The 22,804-nt window shown below is 40.6% G+C and overlaps 2 protein-coding genes across 10 annotated transcripts in view; one reads left to right on the forward strand and one right to left on the reverse strand.

Annotated features, from left to right (window-relative positions):
* RARB (retinoic acid receptor beta) overlaps positions 1 to 16,404 on the forward strand; it is a 192,749-nt gene extending 176,345 nt beyond the window's left edge. For all 6 annotated transcript variants that reach the window (XM_027880987.1, XM_027880986.1, XM_027880990.1 and 3 more), the window contains 4 exons: positions 2,877 to 3,053; positions 9,934 to 10,138; positions 11,306 to 11,464; positions 14,977 to 16,404. In XM_027880987.1, coding sequence (XP_027736788.1) covers positions 2,877 to 3,053; positions 9,934 to 10,138; positions 11,306 to 11,464; positions 14,977 to 15,173 — 738 coding nt within the window. In that variant the 3' untranslated portion in view covers positions 15,174 to 16,404. The remainder of the gene's footprint in view (positions 1 to 2,876; positions 3,054 to 9,933; positions 10,139 to 11,305; positions 11,465 to 14,976) is intronic.
* Positions 16,405 to 16,461: 57 nt separating this feature from the next.
* TOP2B (DNA topoisomerase II beta) overlaps positions 16,462 to 22,804 on the reverse strand; it is a 66,268-nt gene continuing 59,925 nt past the window's right edge. For all 4 annotated transcript variants that reach the window (XM_027880983.1, XM_027880985.1, XM_027880982.1 and 1 more), the window contains 3 exons: positions 18,048 to 18,164; positions 17,161 to 17,258; positions 16,462 to 16,947 (listed from right to left, as the gene is read on the reverse strand). In XM_027880983.1, coding sequence (XP_027736784.1) covers positions 16,786 to 16,947; positions 17,161 to 17,258; positions 18,048 to 18,164 — 377 coding nt within the window. In that variant the 3' untranslated portion in view covers positions 16,462 to 16,785. The remainder of the gene's footprint in view (positions 16,948 to 17,160; positions 17,259 to 18,047; positions 18,165 to 22,804) is intronic.

The raw sequence follows: 22,804 nt of genomic DNA on the forward strand, positions 1-22,804 counted from the left end.
GTTTTGGGGTTTAGATATTGAGGAATGCTGCTAAAAATTCAAGGTTTTTGCTGTGACACTTGCATTGACTTTATTAACAGATAGAATGTTAAAACTCTTAGCATGTCAAAGATAATGTGTAAACCACATTAGCTCCAACGCTGAGGGATCTGGCACCTGGCATAATAAAACACCTGGATATTTTATATTTTATATTTTATATTTTATATTTTATATTTTATATTTTATATTTTATATTTTATATTTTATATTTTATATTTTATATTTTATATTTTATATTTTATATTTTATATTTTATATTTTATATTTTATATTTTATATTTTATATTTTATATTTTATATTTTATATTTTATTAACTGCCCCTTCTCTTCAGTTTGCATAATAGTGAGTTAGATTTACATTTGTTAAGATGGCTGTGCATTACTCTTAATAGAAGACACGTCAAACTTCCCATCTCCAGCACTGCAGCATGATAAAGTAACCTCATATGATACTGATGAAGATTTCGTTCACACTTGCTGGTTTCATGCAACGTCTTTTTTTCCAGATGGATACCCTATTGTAAAATGATTTCCTGCTTTAGGCTCTGCTTTGTGTAGCTCTCTGCTATGCCATCTTTCTATGAACTGGATAAACTGCCTATTAAATTTAATTACAGCCTGAATGACTGCACATCTTGATCTTATTTTTCCTCCAATGTACTGTATTTCACCAAGGTCCTTGAGGATGAAATAAAATAAATCTGAGGGATGCATACTCCAGTAGCCAAAAGAAATGTTTCAAAGGGCATTACAATGACTGTTAACCCATTAGTTTTGGACCATTTTGAAGGCAATTCTTTAGGTTTAGCATTATAAAGACATTTTCTTCTATTTTTCCTTCTGTCACTTTAAAAAAAAACACAAGCAACAACAACAAAAAAACCACCACCACCAACAAAAACAAAACAAACAAACAAAAAAAAGAGGATGTTCCCAGAATAAAAATTCAAATAGAAATTATGAAATTAATTGATTATCCCTTAAAAAGAGGGGTAGCAGGAAGGAACATTTATGCTCCTTTGAACTGTGCAGCATGCTTAGAAAATATTTTTTTTCAATTAGAGCCTAATGTAAATATTACTGGCTTGAGTCTCCACCCTCTTCCAAGTGAGAGGGAATGTCGGGCTGGCAGTGCATTGCGGGCCCATCAGGTTGTGGTGATGTCTTGTGAAGGCAGCCCCGTGTCCTTCTTGTGAACTGAAGAAAGCTGACAAGATGATGGCTTCACTGGTTTCCAAGGAGGTGGACGTCCTCCCCATCAGTAGTGGTAGTGACAGGTTCACTGTAGATGTTTCCTCCAAGGAAGTGTGATCTCTGTTAATTGATTGCTTTTTGATGGTTATTTAATCTGCCATGTCTGTTAGACTTTTAGGTTGAGACTCTGCTTATTTAACTTTAATTTAAAAGTTAATTTAACATTTTAACTTCAACCAGCTAAGACTGAGGCAGCTGATCACATCGGCTTTGTCAGCAGCTGGGGAGAAAACCATTGTCTGAGAGAATTTTCCTTTGCCTGCCTCAAGCACCTATTTGGAGTAGGGGGCCCTTTTTTTGATGGTGTCTGTCTTGGTTAGTCAACAAGGTCAGATAAGAGGTGGAAGGGAGAAATTGCCTTTGGTTTTCTGTGGCTGCAGTTCAACACCTTTTCCAGATTTGTTACCAGCATATTTTTAGTGGTAAAACTCTTCTTGCAGTGAAGAGGAGATTCCCCAGAAGCTGAAGGCAAATGCAATGTACGCTAACCTTGGTGGCTCATGAAAAAGAGAAAGGGGACATCACCATGCTGGCTACATCCTAAACAGCATCAGTTCAAACGCTGGCAGCATGGGAATACGCTGCACAAAGGGGTAGGAGGAGAGGAGCTTTGGGTATTTCAGAGCTCCTTTGTAACCGGTTCCTTGTCACTCTGTGGGAATCATGGGTGGGTCGCGATCAACTCACCAGGTCTCTTCGTGACAGCAGCTGTTGTTGGGCTAATGTCAACTGGGTCACAGCATCTTCTGAGTCAGCTGGTTCTTGGCTGACACATTCAGCTTTTTAAAGGCTTAAGTGGTTATTCTGAATGTATGAAAACATTAGTTTAACGTTAGTTTAACCACAAACTTAATACAAGTTTGCTACGCATCCTAGCAGACTTTTTGATTGAAACAGGTGAATATATAGAAACCTACAGTCTCTAAAATATATTGTCTCTGAAAGATGCCACTGCAGTGTCCCTGTAACGTTTCAAGCAGTGGGGTATATGTCAGATGCACCATCAAATAAGCATATAGCATTCATCAACACACATGGGGTTTTTCTTAACATCATGTAAAGAAATGCTCTTGTAAGTCATGGGAGACCGTAGCTTCAGAAAGCTGTTGCAGAGCCACAGAGCAGATAAATTAAGTAGAATTAATTTGGTAAGACCTTAAGTATGTGAAACTGTGTTCCAAATATTGTGCTGCTTTTTTTCAGATGAGGACCCAATATTCTTCTTCCACTATTCATTTGTATTTTCTGGGGTACAACTGTAAATTGTCTTTCTCAATGCACTTATTATATAATGGCAAGGAAGAATAATGATGGTGGCATTTGGAAATGTTTAAGTTCATTTGTATTCCGTGTACAGATGGCCTCTGCAATCATAAGTAACAGAGAAATATCCAAGGAATTTTCAGGCTATTAATCCAAGTTTAAAACCACCAACATCCCAACAGCAAGCTGCAGAAAATGCCTGGAATGTTAATAGAAAGTACTTCTGGAAGGAAAAGTTGGTTGTTGTTTCCTTCCCTTGAAAGCCTTTTACTGAAAGGGACATGTTGACTTACGGTGCCTTCTGTCTGTCTTTACAGAACTCCAGTGCAGACCATCGAGTTCGACTGGACCTTGGGCTTTGGGACAAATTCAGTGAACTTGCAACAAAGTGCATTATTAAAATAGTGGAATTCGCAAAGCGATTGCCAGGCTTTACAAGTTTGACCATTGCAGACCAAATAACTCTACTTAAAGCAGCCTGCCTGGACATACTGGTAAGTATTTTTAACGTCATTGTTCTCCTACTGATGTATTTTCTGTTCTTCTTTTTACTGTAACTGACAGGGAGAAGGGGTCGAATACTGCCTGGATCTTATGGTTGCAAAATTGAACTTACCAGGTAGTCAGGAGTGGACTGTAGCACACCTGACAGAGGTGTGTTATGTGGGATGAATGTGCTTTTCAAAATAAGTCCTTACAGTTTGTGGGTCTCAGTAAAAAGGGCATGTTGTGGTATGTGGCAGTAATTTGTGCCAGCGTGCCAGTGCTGCAGACGACTGTGAAAGTGGCTGCTGTAATAGACTCAGTACAGATTTTAGCTAAATGTAATTTAATTTTAAATAAGCAAACATACAACCTGCAGGAGGAAACTGTGCAGGTGGGCTGGAAGTTTTTCTCCAGACCTTGCCTTGCCACTATGTCAAGGCAAGCTGTCTTTCTCTCCCATTGTCTCCAGTTGTTTCTGTCATGCTGACCTTCAGAGAAGCCCTCTGGGATCTCAGCATTTCCTTATCAAGACCTTAGAGGTTTTCAGGCTTTTAGTGGCAAATATGCTTCTTATTATCGGTTGTAGCAATAACTTTCACAAAACAGTATTTTCAATGTAAACTTATTTTAAATGTTTCCTTCTGACCACAGACCTTCAGGTCTTCATTTAGTCAAGCATGGCTAGCCAAGAAGCCCATCGTAGGATGGCTACTGTAGATACATTTTTGGCATGACATAGGAGTTTAAACTACAGAATTTGAAGTTGAAGTAATTAGTCTTGGAATTTCTAAAAGTGCATTGCTTCAAACAGGATCATGTTAACTGCTGTGACCTTTTCCTCTTGTTTTGTCAAAAACTGTTTGGAAGAATTGCATCAAGACAGGACATCGATGAAGGAGGAAGAGGATAGGAGAGGGGAAGGGATATTGTTCTTTGCCCTGTAGAAAAAGGGAAGGTAGAGGTTGCCCTGCCATGCTTGAGAGTCACCTCTTGTTATTCTCTTCATCCTGGTGCTCTTTCAGAGTTGGCCATCTCCTTGTTAAAGAGAGTGGTCCCTCTGTGGGGCAGGGCCATTTGTTACCAATTGCACTGTACCGCCGGCTCTGTCCTGATCAGACACTGTTACGTTCCCCTTACACTGAAAGGCAGATAGTAATCAATAATCTGAGTGTATTCTGCCAGAGGTAGGGGACAGGAAGAGCTCTATTGTAACCAGTAGCAAATAGTTAAGACAGAAACTACCCCAAAAAAAGTAAGGAGGAGCCAAGATATAGCAATAATCTGCACATCTAAACTCTTTACCCCTAAAACTTCAGCCTTTAAGCTGCCTCCCTCTGTTTACTTGTGCCATGCCCTGGCTCCATAGCTGCTGGGAAAAAAAATACCCTAATTCTTTAATTGCTCAGGATCCTGCAAGCTCCTGGTGCACTTTTTGGGTTGAGTAGTGGGAGCTTGCCCTGGGAGCCTCTTGCACAGGGTCCCCTTAGAAGCTCTACTCAGTGCTTCCATCCCCAACACCAGCTGGGCAGTACCAAGTATTGAGGGGAGCCTTTCTGTTAGGGATTTTATCTGAAGTGCCTCGATAAAGGCACTTCACAGCCTTTGATCAAAGTGATTGCCAGAAAAGAGAATGAAGCAGGTGATAAACGGTGACTTTATTTCAACTAATAAATGGATAGAAAAGGTTGATTCTTCCATGCAAGTCACCTCTTTTACTTTGTGGCCATGTGGCAGCCTCCAAGCTCTAGTTATAAACTTTACTGAGGCCTGTCACTCCTGATCACCTGCTCGTTCTCTTTTTCATTTTTTACGAAGCCAGAGAAGGTGACACATCTTGAGTGAGCAGGGCACAGCAGGCGCCATAGCTGCCCGTGGCAGGGAGGAGCTGAGGCTTTTATAAAACAGGAACAGATTCGACATGGTTGCTGTGAATAGTCCTAAGTTTCCTGTGTGACGTTTATGCAAACTTTATGTGTCTATTTTATGTGCTGCTTAAAAAGAAAATGGGATAATTACCATGACACGGTAATGCGTACTGCGCGCACCGCCTGTGAAATGCTGTACCCATTATACCCGCATCACCTGTGCATAATCAGAATTGCAATGCCTCTCTCTATCTTTGTTTAAGCTAAACTTCAGTACTGGAGCAGTGTTTTAATAGCACTTATTTTTCCCCCAACAAGCCAGTTGTTCTAGTTATGAGCGTTTCAAACGTTTCATTTGGTTGTGCCCTGAGACGTGGAGCGAGCGCTGTTTCCCCTCCTGTTGCATGAGCACCCACTGCCAGTGTCGGCCTGTGGGCTGCTGTGTGAGCGCTGCCGAGCGGGGCCATGAGCCTCACCAGTGTGCACTCATGATCCTGGTGCTGTGCAGTTCCCTGGGTGTGTTCCCAGAGCTGTGGCACACAGGGTGGGGCTCCCAGATAGGGTGGCCAGGTTTCCCTGCCAGCAGGACCCTGGCTTCACTGTCCATCTGCCCTTCAGCACCAGCTATGGGGAGTCTTAAGCGTTTATAGACTGTGCTGAGGGCTCTGCTCTGGCTGTGGGTGCTTAAGCCCCTCTTAAACAGGCTGATAAGGGAAATGGTGCCAGAAGCTCAGTAAACTCTTCTGGGTATGTGCCAAAGAATTGTTTTATATACAAACAAACAAAAACTCTGGAAGGGAAATAACATCAAGCTTTGCAAGGCAGCTGGAGGCGCCAGCTGAGGATCGTGGAATTTATATCTGCTCTGGTTCCAAAAGTTTCAGGGATAAATACTACTAAAATTCAGTCAGTAACCCTCATAAAAGGGAGTGCTTCTGTCTGCTGGTACACTGGCTCAGCAGCAGTTGAGCATCCCCAGCCTCACTGAGCTCTGGCAAAATGAATGTGGAAAGGGTCCAGAGTCCAGCCTGTCTTAAATCCAATGGATAAAAACTGGAGCAGTCCTTGAATGCTAATCCTTAATGATGTAATTCTTGCTTTCTGTTGTAAAACTCTGTGAGTTAATGTTAGGAAGGCATTTGTGTGTGCAGAACAACCAGTGCTCATGGGATTTGGCAGCACCATAGGACATCATTGTTTCAGTCACCTGCCTGGGTTTCTCCTCTTGGGGAACTGTCCCAGCCGGCTAAGGCAGCTAATGTCTAACAACAGGATTTCTTAAAAAAAAGAAACAAGGCCCAGCTTCCTTGCCTTACTTGATCAGTTTAAAAGCAATAACAACTCTGTGGTAGCAACAGTTTTGTAAATGCAACTTTCTGGGTGACTTTGGTTTTGTGCTTCTGGTAGGGTTTTCATTTTGTTCTTTATAGCTGGCTCACAGGAACACCTAATTCTTTAGTATCTGAATATTCCTTAAAACAAAGGATCCTTTAATCACAAGAACCATATTTATGGCTGCAAGTGGCATTTGAGAGCAGAGTGACAACTAAAATACTTGGCTCTGTTACAAAATCTAAACAACATTGAGGACATTAGGAGTTCAGTTTAAAATGGAGAAAGATACCATGATTTCTTATTTTGAAGTGCTGATGTTTCCCATATGTTCTTCAGTGAATATGAGTTTGAAATCAGCTTCACTTTGACACTGGAAGTTTGCCCAAGAACAGTTTAGCAGCGAATCAGCAATATCCATGGCATTTTGCAGATTTTTATGAAGGACACAAATATAAAAAAAAAAAAAAAAAAAAAAAAAAAAAAAAAAAAAAAAAAAAAAAAAAAAAAAAAAAAAAAAAAAAAAAAAAAAAAAATAAAAACACCATTCCAAATGATCTGTCTTAGAGTTTAATAACAGTGTGTTGTGGGATAATGTCAAAGGAATGCAGGGGAAACCTGAGACCCAATTGCTGCAGTCAAGCTAAGTGCATTGCTGAAGACACATAGTTGATCTTCAGCTGTGCCAGTGCCCGGCAGAGCCACTCAGGGTGCAAAGCATTTGGGGTACGAAGGCCTGAAGTGTGCCTTTTGCAAACACCTGTCCTACTCGCTGCCTGAGCCTGGAAGTAGCTAAATCCCGTGGGACCTTTATGTTTCACAAGGCCTCGAGGTCGCCTTCTGTGCATGCGCACAGAGAGTGGCTCAAGGCTGAATAACCTAACCCGAAATTCATTCCTGATGAGGATCCAGCCTGGAAGTGTTTCTCTGCATTAGGTCTGGGGAGGCAGTGATCTGGTAGCTCTTTGCTGAGCACCCTTAGCATACACCCCCAAAAGAAGTGGGGCTTACGGCACTAGGAGACAAGCACAGAGAGCTTTGCTGCAAGGGAGCCTGCAGCCTGCTGTAGGATGGGAAGCATACCCTGGGCCTCTGGGTTGTTTGGGATCACCACTCCAGGGTACTCCAGTCCCTCTGGGCTGTGAGTCTCTGGGCAGTGCAGCGCTGGCAGCTGCTGTCCAGACTTGCCGTCTGAGGGAGGATCTGGAGGATCTGTATTTGCCAGCCCTGCTTGGGCAGCTGCCGGGAAAGCTGCAGGCAGCCCTTGGAAAACACCCCGGCATTGCTCAGTTTAGCTCCAAGTCCTGCTCTACTAATTTGTTGGGCTGGGAGTCCTGAGGGTGTGGAGGGGAGGAGCTCTTGTTGCTAAGGCTCATCAATTAAAACAGCATTGGAATAAAAGAGGCTGCCTTTCCTCCTGGCCAAGCTGAGGGAAAAATCAGTACCCAGTAAGAAGTTCCCTGTTCCTCCAGAAGTTGGATACTTGATCTTTGCCAGCCACACACACTTACTGGAAAGCAGCTGCTGTATGTGCAGGCCTCAGATAGGAAGAGATGCACTCCAGTTTCTCTTTCTTGCCATTAGAGAAGGAAAACAAGTAATCTTGGGTTTCATAATAAATGCACAGTTTTCAAACCTCTCTTTTCTTGAAAACAATCTATTCTTAATGTTTCTTCTTGCTGTACAATCTTTTAATGATTTAAAAGGGCAACCCACAGTGAACTTCAAGGGAGAGCACAGCCAGAGGTTACTGGCAGTGCCGAATGTGGTAAACATGCTGCCTCTTATTGACATGGTGCCTTGCTTTATAATGTTAATTTTTGCTAATGATACTGAAATACACATTGGCTATTATATAAAACCTTAGGAGCAACCAGCAGCCTTTTAAGATCACTTATATTAGTGGGGAATTTGTGGTCACTGAAGAATTCAAATGCTCTGTGTTTGTATTTGTGCCTCTCTTGGTCACTGATTCAAGTAATGTCAAGAACTTACTCTAACTCAGGGGTAAGGGAATGATGTGAAACCACATAGAGGTTCATTGGTTCAGTGTATACCCACAATGTGGACAAGATTATTGCTGAGATAGAAAATGGTTGAAGATCCTTCTATAGAAGTACATCCTTACCAAGGAACTGAAGAAGAGAAATACGAGCTTCCCTATAGGTCCCTTACAGACTGTGTTCTCCTCATTCTCCTCCCCACTTGTTTGGAGCAGTGTTGCCAGGCAAAGATGAAAGTGGGAGAACCAAGCCCAGACTGGTCAGCTGCCAAGTGCTGGGGCCTCTGACTCAGAGCCTCGGCAGCTATAGGAGTAATTAAGTTCTCCCAGTGCTCACTTATATTCATGTAAATCTTTTCTGTTGAATCTTTAAAACCAAGTAGGATGGCTGTATGGGAAATAAATACACTCAAGCCCTGAAAAAACACAGCTGTAGTCTTAGCTCAGCTAATCAGCTAGATTTCAGAAAGGTTTTAAGTTTAGTTTAGTTTAGGGATAAGCCTTCTCCCACCTCTGATTGTTTTAAACATTAAGCATTGATATATATAACAGAAACATGTCAACATGATGGACATCTCTTTTATTTGATCCTTAAGGCAGTGTTCATTAATTGCAGCTGTACAAATGATCCCATGCTGTAAAGGGTCTATCGCAGGACACGTCCTGGGTTTGCTCCAAGAGGCAAGAGCAGTTCATGCAAGCACTCTCTCTCTCTGGCCACGATGCCACCTCTGCTGTGACAGCACTCTTGGCGATGCGGTTACCCCAGAGGCATTTACTAACAAAATGCAGAGCATCCTCGGTGTTTTATTCATGTGTTTTGCATTCCTCCTGTGTCCAGTTAGAGGTGTGAATCCCCACCCTCCCCTCGAACGCTCTTTCATCTGGGGTCAGCACTGGGTGGCTGTTGGCACATAAGCAGACTTGCCAAAACCAACACTGCCTGGGCTTGTGCAGGAATGAACGGCACTGTCAGCAGTGGGAAGACAGGCTTTGCACCAGGCAGGCAGGGTGTGCCACTGCCTGGGGGCTCAAGAGGGGGAAGTACCAGAGGCTGCAGGAGGGCTGGAGGCCAGTAGGCTGGTGAGGAGATTTGGTGCTACAGCACATGGAAGTAACAACCACTATAAAAGAAGAAAAGCTGGGCTGCCAATAGTCCCTGTGCACTGCCATGTGGAGGTTCAAAAATTTCATAATCCACTCAGGTGTGAGTTCCCAGGCTGACAGGGTAAGCAGTGCTCCAGAGAGACTGTACCTGCAGCTGCTGGGGAGATGGAAGATTTTGCACAGCTCTCCAGGAAGCGCTTGGACAGGAGTGGTTGTTCCCACAGCGGTGTTTGCCTGTCTGTTCTCGCAGAAGAGGGAAAGGCACCCAAAGCACAAGTTATGTTCTGCCTCTTTTGGCAGCTCACAGCTGTCCACACTCACTCACCACAGAGCAACACTGTCCTTGCCAAAGACACAACCCAGAGAAGCACTCTCATGAAGAACTGGTCCCCAAAATCAATATGTCTGTATTTGAAGGGGTGAGATACTCTTAAGGTCTTACTGGGTCAGACCAGCAGGGCAGTAGCATTTTATAGTTAGGTGCAGGTGGCAGGCTAATTAAGGAGCTGTTTAGATGCGTGTTAAGGTAATGTCGGTGACCCAAGTGGTGAGATTTCATTTTTCTGTTTTATCCTTCCACAGATCCTTAGAATTTGCACAAGATACACACCAGAACAAGACACCATGACCTTTTCAGATGGCCTTACCCTAAACAGAACTCAGATGCACAATGCCGGATTTGGCCCACTGACTGATCTCGTGTTCACCTTTGCCAATCAGCTCCTGCCTTTGGAAATGGATGATACAGAAACAGGTCTCCTTAGTGCCATCTGCCTAATCTGTGGAGGTATCGTACAGCATAAACATAGATGCATTTGAAAAGGGCAGGCATGATAAGATCTTCATATATGTTTTACATGTTTTGCTTTCCTTCATGTGTATATATGTTTTTGTAACATAAATAAGCTACTTAATGCTAAAGGCTTGTTTTCTGCTGGTGATAGTTGGTTGGTTGGTTTTTTTTGATACTTTAAAAAAAATTGAATCATTCTGTCAAGCAACCAGTCCTGTTATTTGCCTGACAAAGGACATTGAGATATCTCACAGAACAGTTGGGTTTGGAAGTGACTTCTGATATCACCTGGTCCTGCTGCATTTTTTGCTGAGTGGTATATGGGTACCTGTATGAGTGAGCTTTCTTAGAGCAAGATGCCCAGTAACACAGCTTTTACTCATAAATATAATTGTATGCCTTTGCATTAGTTACACTTACATGGATGTTGTTGGTGATAGCTTTCTTTAGAAAAAAAATGTATTATACTTCCAAATTGGGGCTGATTACAACTTGAAAAAATCGTGGTTTTAAAATACAAAAAGCGAAGTCTCAGATTAATTTCCCAAATCCTCTGTAAATTTCTATTAGTTTAGTCACCTGGTCTCTCTCCTCCTTTGCAAAATATAAACACCTTGTTTAGTTGTGCCATTTTGTTGAAATACAAACTGGGTGCTACCAGCGAATTTTTACAAAACAACACGTTGTTGTTTTGCCCTGTAGTACAAAATCATTTCGATTTTATGTGTCTCTAACTGTAACCCATCAAAAGCCTTGATGGGCTCTGAGATGTCAGTGATATGTGACCAGTGCATCCTGGTTTAGGGGGGACATTTGTTGTCACTCAATCCAGCACTGCCATCTGCTGATACCTGATGGTAACTCACTTTATTGTAGCAGTGATAACAAAAATTAGCTGTAATCTCTATGTATACCTGGGTATCTTATCAGTTTATCAGACACATATAGAATTAATTCCAAAATACTGTTTGCAGCAGGGTGTTTTCCCCTTGGAGAGGAAGAAGGCCATGGTTTATCCTTTTCCTATGGAATTCTCACTACAGAAGTGTAGGTTGTTAAGTGGAGTTCTAATCAAGAACATGGAGGATCTTCTGTGATTTGCAGTTTGTTTAAAAAAATAAATACTTAAAATCAGATGAGTGATACAACACTTTTCTACAGATCGCCAGGACCTTGAAGAACCAATGAAAGTGGATAAGCTTCAGGAACCCTTGCTTGAAGCCCTGAAAATTTATATCCGAAAGAGACGACCCAACAAGCCTCATATGTTCCCAAAGATCTTAATGAAAATCACGGATCTTCGTAGCATCAGTGCAAAAGGTACAGTGTCTCCTAATAACTCAGCAGTAGTGGCCGTGTTGCATTTCAAAGGAAACTGTCCTAGAGACCTGGGTTGCTATTTTTTTTTTAATACAACTGAGAGAGGTCCTTGTGACATTTCTCCTCCTGTCTCTTTTATGTAACTCCTGCCTTTAAATTGGTTCCACTTCAAACATACACGGTGCTGTGTTCTTTAATTGACAGTGAAAATGATGTTGTAGGTGGAAGTAGATTAGCAAATCATTAGCATGAACTCTTTGTTAGTCATTTTAAGATAAAACCATGAATGAAACCTTTATCAATGTGTACACGGAGGTTCAAATTAACATGCACTTTGTATCACTAATGGCTTTCTAAAAAAAAAAAAAATCTGGTGACTGCAGAAAACACTTGTGCAACCAAAATTCCCCTAAACTGTGGTTTGAGGTATTGAAGATTTAGAACTGATTTGATCCAGGATTTTGGAGATTCAGCCCCCTAATCCAAACTAACCATGCCTAAATGTGGATCTGTTTTAACATTTTGTGTAGTCTGGTATGGGGTTGATTGTCCCTGTGAAACACACCCAGTCTAAATGGTGTCCCATACATTCTCTAAAGCACAGTGTGCTTTATTCACAGCCTGAATACAGAGGGTAAAGTGTAACAGTCCTTATTTTTATGGTGGCTGATGCAGTTCCAAAACAGATTTGCTACCCCTGCTAGATAAGCAAGCACACAAGCTTGTATGTACAGGTACCTGCGTAGCTGTATGCTTGGACTTAAGCTTTTGAAAAGATTACTGATTTCATTTGACATGATCTGGGGGAAGACTTCGGTGAAAAAAAACCCCAGGAGTTAATTCATACAACTAAATAGACTTCTTTTGCATTCAAACATAAACTGTTTCACTTTAAACAATACATATCCAACTTAAAAGATTAAGTTATAGGTATGTTTACAAAAAGAAGTGAGCAATTTAATTGGATTGATTAGAACCAAAAGAAGTAAACTGGAAGGGAAACACTAGAGCTGGAAGCAAAAGTATCCTGAAAAGTAACCCCCGTACCAGGTTACCTAAAGCTTGCAGTTTACCCTCAAGTAAAGCAAGCTCCATCCAACTGAATCTATAAAATAAACTTAGACCAGTATTGAGCTATAAAAATATTTAGGGGACCCCTTTCGTTCTGCTGTTCCTGCTTGTGGGAAATCCATTTCCACTTTCCTGCTTCTTCACCAGAGCCTCAAGAACACTACTCTTGTGTCTTTATATTCAATTCACAAGAAAGGCTTCTTTTCATTCTGACATGAGTATTTAACTTTAATTATATCATTAATGTTTTATAGTAGAACTAAATCATACCAAAGGATGGTGATGTCCTGGAGGGGTGGGTATGTCTTGAGTTTCATTTGAAAAGATGTACATTAGATGATAATGACTTTGGATGGTACATGATCCCAGAAAGCAATTACCAAAGAAAGGGTGAATCTAAAAGACTGAGACTGTCTCCTTATCCTGGAGTTCCTGACACAACTACTTTCTTCTGTGGCATTAGAGGTACTGTAACTAAAGGATGAAGTGTTTGTGAAGCAAGGCAGTTGTGAGTTCTTTTCATCTCCTGAGTTCTCTTATCCCCAAATTAAATTGGAAGTCTGCAACACCTGAAAAATTTCTCTGGTTCTACACTGGAATAACCACACAAACACTTTACTGCACCTGACATAACAGCAGAAAGCAGATGTTTAACATAGCCAAAATCAGTTCATCAGCACTGCTCTGACTATGGTTGGTTTTCAGAGAAGCTCTCAGCATCATTCTGCATTAATTTCTTTCCTATTACAGATGTCTTTGTTATTAACAGTTACTTAAGAGGCTTTTAAATCAGCATTCATTTGGAAAGTTGTTAATTGCCTTTGTAGATGATTTTTTTGATGCTCCTCATTTAAGGCATGAATGTAAGCGCTCCCTTACAATCTGGAGTGACCAGTTTGCTCTCCATCATGTGCATTACAGCAGCCATGGATAAGTAGAGTATTTCCAGAGGTTCTCTCTTCTGGAATGGTTCTTCAATAACCAAACTACTTTCTCTTTAATTTTTTTAGTTCTTCTTGCCTTCTTGTTTGAAAAGCTCAGGTTCCTCCTCCATTGTATTCAGTTTTAGGATGATCAGGAGTCCTATGCAGCATGAATGCTGTAGTTTATGGCCATAAATTGCTCGATGTCCTGATAAGAAAATTCTTTCTCCCATCAGTGGCAAAATACGTAAAGCACATTCATGTCTCAGTGTGGAACCAAATCTTTACAGTTCAACTGAAGTGAGGATGTACAGCAATTTCAAAATGCTCCTGTCCTCTCCACGCAGTAGCTGAATGGTGATTAACATTGCTTTTGCCTAGTGGTGCAGAGCAATCGGCACGGCTAAACCCTCCTGCCTCGCAGATCAGGTTTTTCCCAGAACAGCATTTTTTGATCCTGAGAAGTTTTGTCCATCCAGCATTTAAGGATTCCGATGGTTGCAGTAACTTCCTAATCCCTACACAGTTCCCTCAGTGCTGCCTGCCCAGTGCCAGGCAGGCTCTCAGCTGTTTTTAAAACGCAGGCTGTGCCGTGAGGGCACAGAGCAGTGTCTGCCTGTTCACACAGGCACCCCTGTGCCTGTCCTTTTCAAGAACACATCTCAGGAGTTTCAGGCACAGTTATGAGACTTTGTGTTGGTTTTCTTTCTCCCTAACCTAGCAGTCACTGGCTAACAGGCTGAGTAGTCAGGGTTGATGTAGTAATTTTGTATAATCCTATGTGCACTCACCTGCAGAGCACCTCTGCATGCAGGTGGCTGTTGTTACATGAGAGAAGGCCAAACACCAAACAGCTTCAGCTAAGGCAGGTGTAAGCAGTACTGCTGTTTCTGTATACTTTGGTGGCTAATTAGCACAAGGCACGATGTCTGAAAATACAGAAAATCAGCTTCCCTCCCCAAAAAGTATCCTTTTGCCTGAATTTGTTCTTTTATAAAGTAATGGTTTGTTAAATTCTGCATCTTATTTCACAGCTTTCTCTATGGAAAAGGAATGTTCTGACTTGCATCACAGGAGTTCTCTTGCCCGATTCACCTCACCTATTTAACACCAGCCAGAATTTCTGTCATTCTACAGTCTTTGCAGATCCTGTATAGATCAAAAACTAAATGTTGTTCCACTTTATAAAGACATCTATATGATCACAGCGTAATTTAAATTTTCAGTATAATTTAATGCCATTTTGGTTCCTTCAAGGAAAGTAAGCAACTCATCCAATTTACCTGTATTGAAGCATCAGTTGCTATGTCATAATTTTGAATTAATTTGTTAAGGTGCACTCATCTAACTCCTTTTTCTTGTACTGAATGAAACAATTCACTTACATGCTTTTGTATGCAAAAACTATAGAAGGAGCTATGAAAGCCGTTAAAATTTATACCCTGAAATTACTACTGTAATGCTAACAAAAATGAAATTGTATGAATCCTACTCATGGAAAGTGTTTTCTTTTTAAAGGTGCAGAACGTGTCATTACATTGAAAATGGAAATTCCTGGATCCATGCCACCTCTTATTCAGGAAATGTTGGAAAACTCTGAAGGACATGAACCACTGACACCAACCTCAAATGGAAATACTGCAGAACACAGTCCCAGTATCTCACCCAGTTCAGTGGATAACAGCAGTGTCAGTCAATCCCCTATGGTGGAATAAGACATTTTCCAGCTACTTCAGACATTCCTAATACCTTATGTACAGGGATGAAAAGCAAGAAAAACATTTTTACTGCTGCTTAGTTTCTGGACTTAATATATATCTATATATGTGTATATATATATAGATAAACTCAACAAGGACCAAGAAATTTTCATATGTATCGATATATATACTCCTTGCTGTTTAAACTCTTAAAATAGAAAATGCAAACTTTTGAAACTCTTAAATCAGCCATTTCATGCAAAAGAAAAAAATAGTTAAGCTTGTTTTCTCCTCTGAACATTCAATATTGCATGGTGACAAGACAGATCTCAAACTTAAAATTCTGGTTGCATTTCTGATGACTTTGTACATACAAATGTATGGCTGTACTCTCCATACTGGATGTTTGGTGCTTTCCTTTTGTCTCTCATACCTAAGATGATCAAGACACCAACATATGAAATGGACTACTGTACACATCCAGAGAAGGAAGCTTAAAGGACCATCTGATTGAGTTTAAATATGAAAACTTGTCTTTGATGCCCTCAGTTTGCATCTCCTTCCTTGTAAAAAGTACACAAAACTTCACTGCCCCAGCAGAAGAGATACCGGTATCAGCATTAACTGCCAGATCAGTTATTCAGATGTCATTTGTTCCACTGTTAATGTCACTTTAAATTTTAAAGAAGTGGTTTCTTAGCTGGCTGGTGATCTAGCTACACAATTAACAGCTCCATTTCTACAGCAGTGCTAGCCTCCAAGGCAGAAACACTTTTCAGTGTTACCATGTTTTTGTTTACTTGTTCACAAGCCATTAGGGAAACTTCATGGGATGATAACCAGCAGACTCATTTACAGCTTTTGAATCGCTGAGTCTAGGGTATTTCCCTAAGAATCAACTGCCAGGAATCAGCTGGGTTCTCCAGCCTTCCAGGTGCTAGGGAAGTACAGCTAAGACTTCCAGAAACACAAGGAGAGAATCTGCCTTCTTGGCCTTGTTAAATCACCATGAAGCAGAGTGAAAACTGTGGTAGAATGGTTAACAGATTTAAAGTGTCAGTTTCTTAGGTTTCATTTAAAGCACTAGTGGAAATTTTTTTTTTATATATTCTAGCAAGTCTGTGATGTACTTTCACTGGCTCTGTTTGTACATTGAGATTGTTTAACAATGCTTTCTATGTTCATATACTGTTTACCTTTTTCCATGGAGTCTTCTGGCAAAGAATAAAATATATTTATTTTAAAAGCTGTGTAGAAGTAGTCCCTCTAGTCCACACACAGACACACACACACACACAAATAATAGTTTTCCATTTTTTAATGTTTAAACTTCATTTCAAAAAGCAGGTTTGCTGTTTGCAACCATGACAATTAAAATGTGCTTTAGCACAGCTGTCTAGAACATCTCTACAAGCCAGTCAGACAAATACATGACATTTCAATGAGTAAAAAAGAGCATAAAACTGTAGGTGTAAGAACAAAATGTTAAAATGCCTACACACAATAATAAAAACCATCAATTACATTATCACATAAAATAAGTCAAATGTACAAAAGTTTGCGACAGAGGGGACAAAAGGACAACACAAGATATTTGTTGGAAAACATTTGTGTGCTCTTTGGGCACTTAATTAAACATATCAAAATCATCATCTTCATCAGACTCTGCAAAATATTTAACTTCTTTCCTAGCCCGGCCCGTCCGTGGCTTTGGGGCAGTTTCGGAGGCAAAGCCTGACTGAAAGATTTCCACATCAGAATCCTGGTCAAAAGCAGCCTTTTTGGATTTCTTTGGAAAAGAAAAGACAAATCAGTTGTGATGCTGTGTACATTTTCCCTTTTAATTTTCAGAATTGAAGGAAACCTCTCTAACACCCCATTTCTAACCACACCTACACATCCATTACCATATTAGCAATTCATAACAAGAACATGCACCTTTTATGTAAAGTAATCTATTAAGTTCTTTTTACAAGGAGAAGAGAGCACAGAGGAAACTTACCTTGCTTGGTGTGGACTTGGGTGTTTTCTTCCCAGGGTTGTATTCGCCTTCATTTTCTGAACCAGATGCTTTCCTTTTCTTTGCCCCTCTGCCTTTTCCTAGGTGAAGAGATTACGAGTTAGTTAACTTTGTTTTCCTTTTTTTTTTTTTTTTCCTAATAAACTTCAGACTTCCTCAAACTGAAAAAAAACCCTAGTGAAATTACTTTAGTATGACTACATGGTAAAGTTCAAATCCAACTGAAGCTTCTTCACAACAGCAGTAAAATACAGTACCTTTTATTTTCTGTTTTAAATCTTTTATACTTCCACAGTTACCCTGAAAATTCAAGCTGTTGGTTCAAGACAGGGACAGGCTTCATGACATCAGATAACTTCTAGACTGCTGAAGTACTAACAAGCCCTTGGTCACCCTCTGTACTTGTTACACAGCACTAATTCATGTTTTAGTATTTAGTAAATTTCCTGTGTCCTCAACCAGCAACACTGGCACATCCTTTACAGACTCCTCTGAACACCACTCGGTGTGCTGTGTTGTGAGGACTCTCAGAAATGGGATATCAAAGAATTGGTTTAAAAAGCCAGAAATTGCTACTTACCAGAATTTTACTGTCTTAGAAAAAAAAAAAAAGTGATCAAAGAAAATAACTAGTATCCAGCAGAACTGAAGAGGAATGGAGGGAGTGGAGCTATTAAGTGCATTTCCAACAGTGAAGATTAGATAAAAAAGTTCACACGTTGTTTCCCAAGAAGTCACAGAAGTCACTGTATTTGTCACAGAAAGGGCTCATGGCTGAGTAATCTCCTTGTGATCAACTTACTGATAAGTCAGTGTCGTTCTTATAATTGTGAACCTTGAGCTACAGGGAGCACAGATGTGACTCGTACCTTTGGGTGCTGCAGTCTTCTTTGGAATGCCGAATTCTGAATCTGAATCAGAGTTTACAGTTTCCACCTTCTTGGCCTTGGGAGCTCTTTTAGGTTTAGGGGGCGCATCTAGTTTTGCTGTTAAAAGTTTAAAATACTGAATATGTTAAATTCATATATTGGTTAGAAGCGTTACAATTGCATCAGATACTCCAATTACAGCATAAATGGCAGACATTAAAGCAAGGTGAACAGTTTCTGCATTCAGGAAAACATACTTAAGCTTTTATGCTAAAACTGTGAGGAATAAACAGAAAAGTTTCCCTTGTCGTGCTTTGAGATGTATTGGTGCATTCAGTAAATTCCAGTTTGTTCATTGAATACTTTTTCATCTTTTTGAGCACAAAGCAGGTAACTTGTAGCTAAAGCAGCAACAGAAGTTCTCGAGGTTGGATACTTTGAATATATCTGGATACATTACAGTGTTTACAGATACAAGTGCTAATGACATTTTGACCTTCAGGGTGGTATAACTGCGGGACAGCATTCTCCAGGATTACTGCAGGAGTTTGGGAGACAGCGCATCTGGCTCTGTGACATAGTTTTCTCTCAATCTCAGTGAAAAGAGACTTCAGTAAAAGCAGAAAGAATAGAAAGGGGACATATCCATGCGTTTCTTACAGAATTTCAATTAGTGGCACACATCAAGTCTTGCTGTCTTTAAAAAAGATGACCACTGGAATGTTCACACGCAGTGGGTGTTAAGGGATAGAATCATAGACTCATTTAGGTCAGAAAAGACCCTTAAGATCATCAGATAATGTGTTCTTTGGGCTTACAGTTGAGTAAGTCTTTTGCAGAAACCTCAGATACTTTACTGACCTACACTCTATCAGCCACAAATACCTCAAACAGACACATGTAAAAACTCTAGCTATTAGGAACGTGGACATTTGTGAAACTCAAGCTTGCATTTATAGTATCACTAGAGGACTTGTTTGGAGAATAAGAGAGTATCTCCACAAGCTTTTTGGCTATGATGCCTTGAACTGCCCACTGGAGAGTCACTGCAAAATGTCTTTTCAGCTTTTTATGATAATACCTACTGGGCAGTCCAAGTATCAGGTCCTGCCAACACAAAAAATAAGGTCGCCTTTGGTATCATGGATGGAAAATAAAATGGTGTTGGTTATGGCAGTAGGAAGCAACAATGCTCAGGGACCACAATTGAAAGCAACTTGAAATAGGTCTCTCTAGGTATCTCAGCTGGGAATTAACACCTGTATTAGCATAAATCAAAACTAAGTAACTCACAAAGACCTACCACTAAGCCTGAAAAAAGTACACAGCAACTTAAAAGCAGGAGAAATACTTTCTAGAAGCATCACCAAAAGTAAGTAGCTAGTAATCAGTAAAGGAGGGGATGTCCTACCTGAACATACATGATTTTATGTCCCATTGGGCAAATGCTTCATACAAGAAGAAGTGTAAGGAATGTAGACTAAGGGACAGGGCAGAGAAAGATTCAGAAGTTTCATCAACTGGAAGATGACGAGCAGAAACTGTGACTGAGAGAATCTTAGTAGAAGGGACGCATTTTAAATCTACGTGTCATTCAGCATCAGGAGCTGAGGTTGAGACATTCTCCTACAGGATTATGCGCATTTTGGCCAAGTAAATGTGGTGCCTCACACAGTTCCTTGTGCTGTTCATGTGAAACCTGCATACCAGATGGAAGCCGAGTATGCTCTATTGACAAGTACTCCCCAGCACATTTACCATGAGATGTAACTACTTTCAGCTGGCTCTGAGTCCTAAAGTTTTTTAACCAAGGTTAGAAAAGGAGCAGACTGACTTCTCACTGGCAAACAAGGAATTGGGGAGAAGGAAAAAACCGGGGAATGAAAGACACATGCCACACTGCCATAAACACTGCATTTGTTCTCCCCTTGAAAGAGTGCCTGTTATCAATGTTTAACTCCTGTGAAGTCTATCTGCAGAACACCAAGTCCAAGGGACAGCAAACCTCTTAATTGTTATCTGGTGGCTAAAGGAATAGTCTCCAAGGCTTCCAGAACACTTATTTCCCTCTGTACTAAACATAGGACGTTCTCATCTGCTATCTTAAACTATATACTTAACGCCTGCACAAGTGTGAAGGATCTCTGACAGCAACTAGACTGCAATCAGCTCAGCCAAGCTCTCCCCCGGGTACCATGACATGAAACCAAAGTCTGCAGTGCAATCAATGTACACAGGCTCTCAAGAAGCCCAATTTTTCAGTAGGAAGTCCAGGTATGTCTGGTATATCAGTCCTACATCTGATGCAAAGAGCGTATCTCACTGTTAGAATCTCAACAGCTGGGCTGTTTGAGGTGAACAGCTGGTAATCAAGAGTAAGGCTGTTTGTCAGATTTCCCTCAGGCTTACTACAAAGCTTTAGAACCACCAGCCTCTAAATAGTCATGGAGAGCAAGCTCAGCAGTCTATTGATCCTCTGTAGTGAACACCAAAAGTCAAGCGATTTCATCCCAAATTGATCCAAGTCTGAAAAGAAGCTGAATTCATACCTACTCTTTTATTTATTCTCATTGAGAAGGGAATGTGGCTGTACAGGTAGCAAGGCACAACAAATGTTTCAGCTTTCCATCCTTAGAAATCCAAGCTCTGAAGTCACAGAAAATCAAATAACTCTGGAACAACTGTTTCAGCCACACAATAGACTTTTCCAGTGTGAGAGTGACTAGACAAAATATTCCATTACCCGAAAACAGATTTTGAGAAGGCTCTTGCCAATTCTAGGAAGATGGATTTAGACTCAAAGAGACTACTAAAAGGATACCAGATGGCCAATGAACTAAGCCTGCTAGTTATCACTACACTGTTGACTGTGATCATCAAACTCTGGTCATATCTAATCTGGGCAGAAGAGATGAAAACTGATGAAAGCAACTTGTGTTACTGTCATGCACTGAGAAGAAGACTATCTCTAAGGCTACTCTGAAAGCAAAAGTTTAACTTTTGCTTGAAAGAGAGCCTGTTTATACCTATTTTGTGAGTGTAAAGGTTAATGACAAACTCAGAAACAGATCACAGCCGTATTTTAGGGTTTCAAGTTAGGCTAATGGCAACTCATCCCATCCAGGCCTTCAAAAAACAGAGAGGGAGGAGAAGACAACGTTAAATTGTATCCATGACTAGCTACTGCATGCACAGTTCTCTCTTGTATTTACTGCAGTACATAGACTACTGCATTAGAGATCAGCTATTTCTGTAAACAATATTTATTTACCATATCATAGGACTTTACCAACTGAAAGCGTTTGAGAAGCATTCAGGCATTTGCTGATTCAAAGACTTTATGAATTAAATTAGACACAATGCATTGAGAGAGATTAGAAATAGGGAAAGAAAGCAACTGAGAAGAGGATGAAAAGATGCTGCAGTTCACTGGTACCTAATATATAACACAAGATATTTTTTCCTCATTTTTAAGACAGTAAGCTAACTATTTTAAATGGCTGCTTTCTTGCAAATGTCCTTGAGGTACCTTTTTTTGAAAGAATTAATACAATAAGTTCAGATGCAAGTCAGTCAAAAGAAGTTTTAAGAAACAAAGGCCACAGTATCACAGGGGAAAAAATGCTTTTGTAGGAAAGACAATTGAGCAGCAAGAAAAAAATAAAATTATCTGAGAGAGACAGAGAGAAAAAGGCAAATATCTGAAAGCAACAAAATCCCTTGTCTATCTAGTGGTAAGAACTATATTTTATAACCTTTTTAAATAACTAGTAGGTAAGCAAAACCCTTACTTTCACCATTAATTATGGCAGTATCTACCATAACCTTTAACCCATTTAGAAACAAGTGCAAGTCTTCTTCTTAAAAGTAGAGCTAAAAACTCATAAGTTAATATTACTCAAGGTAGGCAGCACAAAAAAACCTTATTCCTACAAACACCCAAGCACAACCACAGAAACAAATCCAAATAATAAACGTAGTCTTCTTGGAATTGTCCCTAATTCTGCAATGTAAGATTGTGCAAGGGTGCCAGTTCTAAAAGCTGACTAATAATTCAAAGAGTTTATCCCTCTGAAGTCTGAGGAGAGACTTTCATCCTCTGTTTCAATAAGTAAAGCAGCCGTGCCAAATGGAACTTAATGTGATAGCCTACTGTGCTGATTTTTGACTGGGATAAAATTCATTTCCTTCATGGTAAGGAGTATGGGACTGTGTTTTGGATTTGTGCTGGAAAAGGGTGGACAACACAGGGATGTTTTCGTTACTGCTGAGCAGGGCTTACACAGAGTCAAGGCCTTTTCTGCTTCTCATGCCATCATACCAGCGAGGGGGCTGAGGGAGCACAAGAACCTGAGGGGGGGGGACACAGCTGGGACAGCTGCCCCCAATTGACCCATGGGATATTCCATACCATAAGGAATCATGCTCAGCACATAAAGCTGGGGAAGGGGCAGGGGGGAACACACATTAGGAGTGATGGTGTTGTGTCTCCCCAAGTAACAGTAACGCGTGATGGAGCCCTGCTCTCCTGGAAACGACTAAATACCTGCCTGTCCATGGGAAAGGGTGAATAAATTTCTTGGGTTGCTTTGCTTGCATGCACAGTTTTAGCTTTAGCTGTTAAACTGTCTTTGTCTCAACCCACAAGTTTTGCCTTTCTCTTTTACTCTCTCTCCCCCATCCCACCAGGCAGGAGGGAGTGGGCAAATGTGTGGTGCTTAGTTGCTGGTTGGGGTTAAACCACGACACCTGCTTCA

This window comes from Empidonax traillii, unplaced genomic scaffold (assembly GCF_003031625.1).
Source record: "Empidonax traillii isolate 1590-97213 ecotype Southwest subspecies unplaced genomic scaffold, ASM303162v1 scaffold81:size2596050, whole genome shotgun sequence".
NCBI classification, from domain to species: Eukaryota; Metazoa; Chordata; class Aves; order Passeriformes; family Tyrannidae; genus Empidonax; species Empidonax traillii.